Genomic DNA, 10,924 nt, shown 5'->3' on the forward strand with positions numbered 1-10,924 from the left:
CCATTTAGTTCCTTGAGGATGAAGATAATTGAGTGTGCTTGAAAGAGCACCCTAGGCAAACATTTTTCAAATCATTCGGCAAAAAATCCCCCCAATGTAACCCTATGGAGAGGCTAGGGTGGATGACATCATCGCTAGAGTGCAGTGGGAGAGAAAAAAATGTCAAAAAATTCACTTGGAAACTGCGCTCGAGGCCGCAGATACCACTCTACAGAAATAATTTATACATAGAAACGAAGGAAAATTCGTCTTCTCCCTCACATTGGTGTGGTAAAGCTGTCAGAGTTATAGTTTGGGCGTAGGACGCACATATGATCCACCAACACCACCCACAGCCTCATAGACCGCCCTTGGGAAAAAGGCGGGAAAATTTCTGGAGGAAAGCAGAGGAACCAGTTTCTTGTGATCGCTCTAAAAAGACAATTTCTTCACTTTTCTTCACAAAACACATATGTAGACGTTTGGGAAGAACTCGGGATGCTGAAAGCGAAGTCGGATCAATGATAGGAGCTACGGTTTGGACTAAAACTCTTTCTGTTTGAGGGGAGCGTTTTGCTTTTTTTTTCGGTCTAAGTGGCGTCAAATGTCACAGGAGCAGTTGATTGCAGTTGATTGCTCTGCTCTGATTGGTGGCCACCACACAGACAAGACAGACAGACATGTTGAAAGCTTGATCTGTCACATACCTCAACAACGGTAGAGATAATATACTGTAAACTACTCAGCAGTGTCAATAATGTATGGGTGAGAGTCAAGCACACTTTTCAGAAATGTTCTACTTCTTTAATTTGTTCTGATGTGAGGGCTTCTGGCTGTCATGGGTCTTTTTTTCCCAATGCAATGAATGTGGTTTACCACTTACCACTTGGCTTGTGGTAAGCCTCAAATTATAAACATTGTGTTGCTCAGCCCTGTACAATGGCAGCACAGACCACAATCAGGAGTTTATAAGAGGTTATTTTAGTATAGAAATGAGTCTTTGTAGAGAAATGTGTTTGGGAACCACTCGAGTAGCTGTAAATTAAATTACATTGCTGCCAAAACATGACATTCAATGGTTTTTCTTTATTTTCATTATATTTTCTGCATTGTAGATTGATATTAAAGACATCAAAACTATGATGGGTAACATATGGAATTACGTAGTGAACAAAAAAGTGTTTAAGTAGAATGTTTTATATTTTAGATTCTTCCAAATGCTCTCAAACACATTAAGAAATTCCACAAATTAACTCTCGACAAGCTGTTAATGGAAACCATCCAGGTGAGTGCAAAAGTGTCATAAAAACAAGAGGTGGATACTGTGAAGAATTGAAAATATAAAACATTCTGGTTTGTTTAGCAGGTTTTCTTTTTACTACATTATTCCATATGTGTTCTTTCATAGTTTTGATGTCTTCAGTATTAATCTACAATAAAGAAAAGCCAAGAGGTGTGTTCAGTCTTGTACAAATACATTTTACAGATACAAATCATAAGTCATCCATGCAACTGTAGCTTTCTATGTCAAACACACTGAAAAGTACAAAGAAAATGTTAGAAACCATTGTGAAAATCTCTTCAAGGGCAAATGTCCACACTTTGATTATTATTATTATTATTATTATTATTGTAAAGCTGGGAATATGTACATACCGTATTATGTTGCACTGCTGTATAACAATTTAAACTTATTCATTTATTCAATGTGTTATTGATATTTAAGAGAAATCTGAAATCACATTAAGTTCACTGAGACTTTATTGTGATGTTTCCTCTCTATGTAGAAGAATCTTTTGTATAGGATGTTTATTTGTATACTATGATTGAAGTTAATGCAGTGTCCATGCTTTGTTTAAGTGATGCAGCAGCTGGATGTTTTAGGCTCTTCCCTGAATTGAGAAGATTGATAGTTAGCTTAGCTTAGCATAAAAACTGGAAATGGGTGAAAAGCTAACTTGGCTCTGTGTAAAGTTAAATAACAGAAAAAAATTAAAGGGAATATCACCCCCTCAAAAGCGCACAATTTCCTTACAAATAAACAAACAGAAATGTGAAAAAAAAAGTACATTTTGCGCTATTTTGGAGCATTTTAAAATTTGACCATTTTTGACTTTTTGTTATAGTAGGCTATGACTTTTTTTGAGGGGGTCATTTTTGGACATCACATAATATGGTGTGTTTCTGTCATTTCTGGCCATATTATGCTCTAATATGTATCAACAGAATATAATTGGGCCATTTCTAGCATTTTATAATTTGACCTTTTTTGACAAAAGTCAACATACTATAGTATGAGAAACTCTTAAAAAGTGTGTTGAGTGAATGTTAATCTTTTTTTGTATAAAGCATTTATTTAAACTGGGTACAAAAAAAGTATCTTCTACTCCTCTGACTCTGTAAAGACATTAGCATCACAAAAAGACTGCAACTTGTTACTTTTAGCAAGACAATGCTAACAAATTTAACTTGGAAATAAACTCGTATACGGTGTAAAAACCAAACCAAACTAATTCTCAGCACTGTCTTCTGCTGATACAAAGAGAGGAAATCATTGTGTGGCAGGATGTGAGCCAAAAATAGCATCTGAGAAAGCAACCAGGTGGCAGATGTTTTGCATATTAGGTTCCTCTTAACAGAAAAGAAAGCAAGACTGCAGCTTGGTGCACATACCGTGTACAGGCCTCCCTTCTTTGTTCCTCTTTACTGGTAATGGCTTCATCAGGCCTGTGTTGGGAAACCCAAACTCAGAACAACTTTCACATTTATATCTTCATGAAAAGACGGTCGAACTGCCATATTTATGATTATGTTTCATGTTCAGTGAATCAGCATTAAAGGAGGGCAGTGCATTCAAATGATTATTGTTGCATTTTTTTTAAATTATTAATTATTCAGAAAGTAGCAGGCTCAATTTGAAGAGTATACTGAGGATACTGATATCAGATCTAAGGAATCTATAGAGCCCAAGCATGTTAGGACACCATGTCGGTTGTTTAAAAAAATGCTGCAAAGTTATTGGCTGTTTTGGCCATTTTCAAAGCGTCATGTGACCTCAATGAACATGCAGTTTAAGGCAAAAACCACATCGTTTTTCTCATGTTGCACAAGTGTTCCATTTCCGTCTACTGTATGTGAATATTTGTGCACACTGAGATCCCTAAACAGGCTGAATGACATAAACTGGGTATCAGTGGAAAGCTGAGACTCTTGTGGATTCAATGAGTCCAGTTCTCTTCATGTGGGACAAACTAGAGAGCGTCAAAAATATATGGGACATGAAAATGGACTTTAGAAAGCTTGTTATGACCCATTATACACCATAATATGCTTCAATAAATAAATAATTCATTCATTAAGTCATTTTAATTAGATGTTTTTGACCAGAACAACTTGATACACAGTGCTGGACTTCATCCCAAATGAATCTTCAGGTTCACAGCTTTCAAATGATGTCACCACTTCTATGTGGTATTTATTGTTGACCTGCTATCTCCCCCTAAACATCCACTGCCCACAACCACCAATTCTCAAAAAAAAGGAATGGTAATTGGATAAAGAGACAGGAAACATTAAAAAAGAGACAGAGAGTTTGAAATGTAAGTTCTCCAGATAGAATTGAACTGTGGAAATGTGATATGTTTTATATATATATATATATATATATATATATATATATATATATATATATATATATATATATATATATATATATATATATATATATACAATTGAGTTTCTTTTTTTATAGAATATACATTTATTTTTCTTTTTTTAAAGGCTTTCTCTGCTGATTAGTTTTTCCTTGTCTGTTGTGCTTATTAGTACTGTAATAATAATGATGTAAGCTGTTTAAAAATAAATGTAAATGTTGCACAAATGATGCTTTATGTTCATATTTTGCTCTACATGTGTGTGCCTTCATGTACTTATGTTGGCTCATGCATGCAGGAAGATGACTTTACATGAACACACACAGAGGGATTTTGGATTAAGGTTGAGCTAACGGGATTAGAATGTTCCACTCGCTGGACGGACACCTTTAAATAGATCAACCTGTTGGTGCTGGAGCTGCAGAGCTGCAGAAGATTCAACAGTTTTCAACCTCAGGGCTGCTTCTCCTGCAGATCTCCTGGTAAGTGTGTGCAGGATTGTGTTGAATTTAAACTTTGCGTTACCAGAAAGTACATTTTCATTGTGAATTATTTCATTACAGATAGAGAATCAGACTAACAGTCCCACTGATAAGTGACAGTAATGCATTTCTAGCATTTCATTCTAGGATTTTTACATGGACCCTAGCCTGTGGTTTATTGCTATAGTATAAATGGATCATGTTAACCTTAAGTACATGTGTAAAAACTCACACACTAGTAGTGAATGAGCAAGTTCTCCCTGTGACACCAGAAATGTTATTTGTTTTCAGGTTTATTCTGCAAGTACATGCAAACTATTTATTTTATTATTTTTATTGATATACAGTCAAATTATAAAACCACCCTTGTTTTCTTCAGTTTCGTGTTCATTTTAATGCCTGGTACAACTAAAGGTACATTTTGTTTTTACTGTTTTCAATGAATCAAACTGATGCAGAAGGGCTTAAATCTCCGCTTAGCATGCTAATGGTGAGATAGCACATTATGCAGTATGCTGCACTAAAATTACATTAACAAGAACCCAATTAGCTGATATACTATATTGCATGTAGGTATCCCATATCAAATGATTATGGGCATTACGCTAAGCAACATGAATGTCATCCCTGAATTACATAGTAATGCAACATAAGAAGTGAATGAAGCTAAATCTCCGCTTAGTATGCTAATCATGCTAATCATGCTACAACAACGTCTGCAACTCCATAAAACAGTTACTTTTCATAAGGTACCACACCATCCAGCACATACACATTGAACATTGATATTCGCTGGAAACTATTTGAATATTATTGGAAAATTGAACCTTGTAGCCACTTTAAAACTCCTAAAGTAGGTAGGCTAAATAGACTTACAGATGACATGAGTCAGGGTGGAAATCCAGAGTGAATTGTGTTACTGACCAGGTGTAGGCCTATCACACAATGGGGCGGAGCTCCCCTAAAAGGTGTCAGATTGGAAACAAATCGACAATGCCGCAACACGTCCTACATGAATAATGATATTTTGAAAAATGAATTAATAAATCTTCAAAATTGAGGATGCACACCTTCGTGCCATGCGCAAGACACATACGAAATCTGAGGTCAGTCTAACTAATGTTTAGCGAGATTGTTCATTATTGATCATTATTTGTCCAAACTGTACCTTTAGTTGTATCAGGCATTAAAATGAACAAGAAATTAAAGAAAAGAAGGGTCTAATGATTTTTTCCATGACCAATGGAAAATTAAATTTCATTGCCTCTTTTTCTTGTCTTTTCTTGGGTGGGAAAATATCCTTAAAGTATCCTTAAATCCTTTGTGGTCTGTTCTGTTAACTATCTATGTTTTTTTCACAGACATGGCTGATGTCATCAAAAGCCTGAACCTCCTTGAGACTCTCAAAGAGTCTATAGAGAACAACAAGTTGTCCGATGTCAAGGATGCAGTGGAAGATCTCCTCATCAGCAGGATCAACCTGGCTGTGGTGGGGGACCGCGGAGATGAAAAAGCTACCTTCATAAACTGCCTCCTTGGCCTCGGTCCTGGGGACGATGGATCAGCTCCATCTCCGTCTCCTGCTGCCCCGGAGGAAGTGGCGTGCTACCTGAACCCTAAACATCCCGACTTCCGCTTGTGGGATCTGCCACCGGTCCCATCCACCTCTCCATTCCAACCTGAGGGCTACATGGAGAAAGTTAAGTTCCCTCGCTACAATGCTGTCTTCGTTACATTCACACAGACGCCTCATCCCCACAGTGTGGAGGTGTTCCTGGAGGCCCGGTCGCTGCAGCAACAAACCGTCTACTTCATTCTCTTCACTTCGGCAAAAGACACAGAAAAAAACCTGGAGGAAAAGAGGAAAGCAAGTCTGGTGGCGCTGACTTCACACGGTGTGAGTCTGCCTAAAGTCTACCTGGTGCGACCCTCCACGCTGGAGAAGTTGGACTTCCCCGGCCTGTTGGAAGAAATGGCAAGGGACCTTCCAGAGATCCGAGCCCACGCTCTTCTTCTGGCTCTCCCGACTCTAACGCCCACCCTGATCACTCAAAAAAAGGAGTCGTTTAAGGCACTAGTATGGGCAGCTGCCTCTCTATCTGGCGGGGTTTCTGCTATCCCTGTTCCCTTTGTGGCCTCGATGGTGGACTCAAGCGTTGGAGTTCGGATTCTAACAAAAGCACAATCATCTCTGTGCCTGGACAATGAATCCGTCGAGCGGTTGGCCCGGCAGCGGGGCGCGGATCCCGCACGACTCAAAGAGCTGCGGACTTGCGTTCTGTCGGTAGAAGTCACTAAAGGTGAAGTGAAAAAGCGGCTGGCGGCTGCAGAAAAGGAAATAGCCACGGTTTCGTCCAAGCTGGTGGAGATGGCGATGCCCAGACACGCCCGCTCTGTCAGCCGCTCCTTCGCCGCCATGCTGCAGGCCTTAAATGGCGCCATCGACGAAATGGCGGCTGATGCTGAGAAGATAATGGCTGCCGCACTCGGGAAGGGGAAGTGAACTCTGTTTTTTTTTTATTTCTTTGTGTAAGATTTCCTGTTTATGTGTGGTTTATCTCTACTTTTATGTTTTTGCATATAAAACACTATAGAAATGGGGTTTTTTTAAATACGTTTTCACTAATTTACTCAATGTGATATTGGTTTTTAAGAGAAAGCTGAAATCACATTAAGTTCACTGAGACTTTATTCTGATGTTTTCTCTCTATGCACAAGAGCATTTTGTATAGTGTTTATTTGTACACATGTCATATACTATGATTGAAGTTAATGCAGTGCTTTTAAAAGCGATGCACCTGTTTTAGGCTCTTCCCTGAATTGAGAAGATTGATAGTTAGCCTAGCTTAGCATAAAAACTGGAAAAGGGTGAAAAGCTCACCTGGCTCTGTGTTAATTTAAAAAATTTTTTGAATATCACCCCCTCGAAAGCTCAGAATTTTCCTTCAAATAAACAAAGAGAAATGTAAAAAAGTACAATTTGTAGTTTTTGGATGGTTTGTGGCAAATTCACTGCAGCCATGTATCAACAGACCATAATTGACCCATTTGACTATTTTTGACAAAAATCGACATGCTATAGTATGACTTTTTTTGAGGGGGTCATTTTTTGGACATCCCATAATATGGTGTTTTTACTATACTATACTATTCTAACAAAAGCACAATCATCTCTGTGCCTGGACAATGAATCCGTCGAGTGGTCGGCCCGGCAGCGGGGCGCGGATCCCGCACGACTCAAAGAACTGCGGACTTGCGTTCTGTCGGTAGAAGTCACAAAAGGTGAAGTGAAAAAGCGTCTGGCGGCTGCAGAAAAGGAACTAGCCACGGTTTCGTCCAAGCTGGTAGAGATGACGATGCCCGTTTTGTCAGCCGCTGCAGGCCTTAAATAGCGTCGAAATGGCGGCTGAGGCTGAGAAGATAGTGGCTGCCGCACTCGGGGAGGGGAAGTTAACGCTGGGGTTTTTTTTATTTTTATTTCTTTGTGTATGACTTCCATTTTTTTTAACCATGTGTGGTTTATCTTTACTTTTATGTTTTTGCATATAAAACACTAAATGTTTGTTTGATACGTTTTCACTCTTTGCAATGATCTTGAGGTTTTAAATGACGCTGTAAAGACTTTGTAAGCATTCATTCTGCTCATAGATGTCAAAAAAAGTGTGAACGGCTCAGTGCCTAGTGTTGAAACCACTGTGAACAGTGGCTGTCACTCATGATTAAAGCAATAAATAGAGGAAGTGGGAGGAGGCTGCATACATAGTTGACACAGAGAATACTATATCTCCTTCAGTAATGTAACTATAAAAGATTTTGTTCTCTGGCTTGCATGATTGGGCATGCAAATTTGACTTTAGATTTTAGATCGACTGTGAAAACTTCCTTTTTTTAAAAAGCTTACTCTTAGTTAAGCAGGGATGACGTGTGACTGTTATAAGTGGATTCTCTGAGGTAAGAACAAGCTTATTTTTATTTCTTTCAATCTGAAATGTTTCCTCTATTTGACTGCCTCATATAAAGGAAACATACTCTCTGTTTGTAAAGACTTAGCTCACTCAATAAGGTGGTACAGGGTCCAAAGTTGATTTTTTTTTTTTTTTTTAAAGGATAATAATGATAATCACTGGCATTTGTAAGTGAAGTATATACTGTATGGAGCTTAAAATGATTAACTCTTGACAATATGATGTTTACATTTTGAGTAGAGGGATCTGAATCTGTATTGTAAACGCACTACATAGAGTGTGGGACTTCTTTGAATGCATGTTTCTGTTTCTCCAAGTCGTATTTGAGGTAGTCAAAGGAAAAAGAAACTGAATCTGTGGCCTGAAATATAAAAATGTAATATTTGGGCTCTGTTTTAGCAAGAAACTGGGGGTGTGTAAAAAAACAACAACATTTGGCCTCAATATTTTGTTTGGCTCCTTCTCTCAGTCTCAAAAATATATATTTTAAAGAAATTCTACTATTTGTGTTCAAAAAGATAACCCACATTTACGCACTTTTGGAGGATTCCCAGCTATCTTGAGCTGTGGAGGAAAGGCAGACTCTCAAAGTGTCAGGGGAAAAAAAGAGGAAGTAGAAAAATGTAATTTGCACTGAATAAATAACTAAAGACCCATCTGCACTGCATCTTCCTATATCTAGCTATAGTATCTTAATTATATTGTTTTGAGGATAATTGATCTACTGACCATAGCTTTGTGTGCTTATTTAATTATTAGTAGTATCATTATGTGCTTATTTAATTATGTTATTGTTAATAGGATTGACATTATTAGCTTTTTCATGCTTTTCAAGCTACTCAGCTGTTGAATATGGTGATTTGTTACCTAAAATATTTATTTAATATAATTATTCTTCTTTTCGAACTGAAAAATAAACATCAACATAAACAACAACGTAGGCTAGATGCATATACATACACATAAACACATAGACACATTATACAGATGTACATATAAACATATAGACATTTACACACATACAGTAAAAATAGACCTATACATGTACATGCATATGCCCCGTCTAAGTAATGAACCAGTTGACTTAATATTCAATATGCATTTCCTTATATCATTTTGGTCCGAAAAAAAAGGGAAGAGGCTGAAATAAAAAATACTTCTCTAGGCCTCTCCCCTGGTACTCCACACTTCAAATAAGAGAGTTTCTCTATATATAGCCACTTAATGTCAAATAAATGTAGATTATTATTATTATAATTATCTATTTATTTTTATTTTTTCAGGCAACCATAGTACATCAAACAATTTAGATCTGAGAATTTCTACTACTCCCGCAAAGAAAACAAACAAACAACAACAACAAAACACAACACTGAAGGCTGTTACAAGAACGTCCTCATCCAGTTTGCAACCTTTACTTATTAAGCATATCATTTTTCATAAGCCTTTTGAACTTGACAATTGTTGTGCATGACTTCATTTCACCGCTGCAGTTGTTCCATTTTCTCTTTTACTTGTAGTGCAATGCAACTTAGAATTAGTCCTTATCATAGGTGTTTTCAGTACACATATACCTGGCAGGGCATGTGTACTTACTCTGACCTGAAACAACCCCTGGATACTTTGTGGAACTTTTTGATGAATTACTTCAAACATAAACTGTGATATTTTAAAATCAACTAAGTCTCTAAATTTGAGCGTTTCCAATCTGATAAAGAGTTGGTTTGTTGGCTGTGTGTAGTCAGCGTTACAAACAATTCTAATAGCTCTTTTCTGCACAATATATATAGACTCCGTGTTTGTTTTGTAAGTGCTTCCTCATATCTCGACACAATAGCTCAAGTAGCCGAGTATAAAAGAGCAATACAATGTATATAATGAGGCCAGACTGACCAGGTGCTTAGCTCTGAGTAGCACTGCAGTTGATTTTGATACCTTCAACTTAATGTAGCTTATGTGTGCCTTTCAATTTAATTCATCATCAATTATAACTCCTAGAAATGTAATAGTAGTTACTTGTTTAATTTCTGTGTTATTTATCCTCAGTTTCTTATTTGTCTTGATTTGGCGATTACCAAAAATAATACATTTAGTCTTACTTAGATTCAATGTCAATTTGTTCTCGTCAAACCACGCCTTTAACATTGAAAGTTCTCTTTCCACCGTATCCAGGAGTTGCTGCAAGTTTTCCCCTCAACAAAATAATTTTCTATCATCTGCAAATATAATGGGCTTCAAATTATCACATACTTCACCTATATTATTTATGTACAAAATAAACAGAAAAGGGCCCAACGCAGACCCCTGGGGAACCCCACAAGTAATATTCTGTATTTTAGATCTTGTTCCTCGTAGTTCCACATATTGCTTGTTTGTCCTGTAAATAGCTCAATATCCAATTATATGCTGTTCCTCTGATTCCATATCTTATCAACTTTCTCATCAACAATTCATGGTCTACGGTATCAAATGCTTTTTTTCAGATCAAGAAACACACCTATTGCATATTCTTTCTTTTCTATTGCTGATGTTATCTTGCATACTGCATGTGTAGTTGGCCTGTTGGTTCTGAATCCATATTGCTGTTCCTACAGTATGTTGTGTTTTGTTATAAAACCCTCTAGTCTTTTAATGAATATTTTTTTCAAATATTTTCGACAGTTGTGGTAGCAATGAAACAAGTCTATAGTTTGATAATACATTTTTTTTCTCCTGTCTTGTAGATAGGCACGACTTTAGCTAATTTCATTTTTTGAGGAAATTCACCAGTTATTAGGGAATGATTACAGATGTTTGTGAGGGGTTTTGTTAAACATTAAATTATGTATTTTTAAGGACATACTGA

The 10,924-nt window shown here is 37.1% G+C and overlaps 1 protein-coding gene across 1 annotated transcript; it reads left to right on the forward strand.

Annotated features, from left to right (window-relative positions):
- The first annotated feature begins 5,037 nt into the window (after positions 1–5,037).
- Positions 5,038–6,624, forward strand: irgq2 (immunity-related GTPase family, q2). Its single transcript, XM_059339211.1, has 2 exons — positions 5,038–5,220; positions 5,476–6,624. The coding sequence occupies exon 2, from the start codon at positions 5,478–5,480 to the stop codon at positions 6,615–6,617; it is 1,140 nt and encodes a 379-aa protein (XP_059195194.1). The 5' UTR covers positions 5,038–5,220; positions 5,476–5,477; the 3' UTR covers positions 6,618–6,624.
- The last annotated feature ends 4,300 nt before the right edge of the window (positions 6,625–10,924 follow it).

The sequence above is a fragment of the Centropristis striata genome, chromosome 8, assembly GCF_030273125.1.
Source record: "Centropristis striata isolate RG_2023a ecotype Rhode Island chromosome 8, C.striata_1.0, whole genome shotgun sequence".
In the NCBI taxonomy this organism is placed as follows: Eukaryota; Metazoa; Chordata; class Actinopteri; order Perciformes; family Serranidae; genus Centropristis; species Centropristis striata.

Excerpts from the sequence above, each read along its gene's own strand:
- irgq2 (XM_059339211.1), top strand. The coding sequence starts at position 5,478 with ATGGCTGATGTCATCAAAAGCCTGAACCTCCTTGAGACTCTCAAAGAG.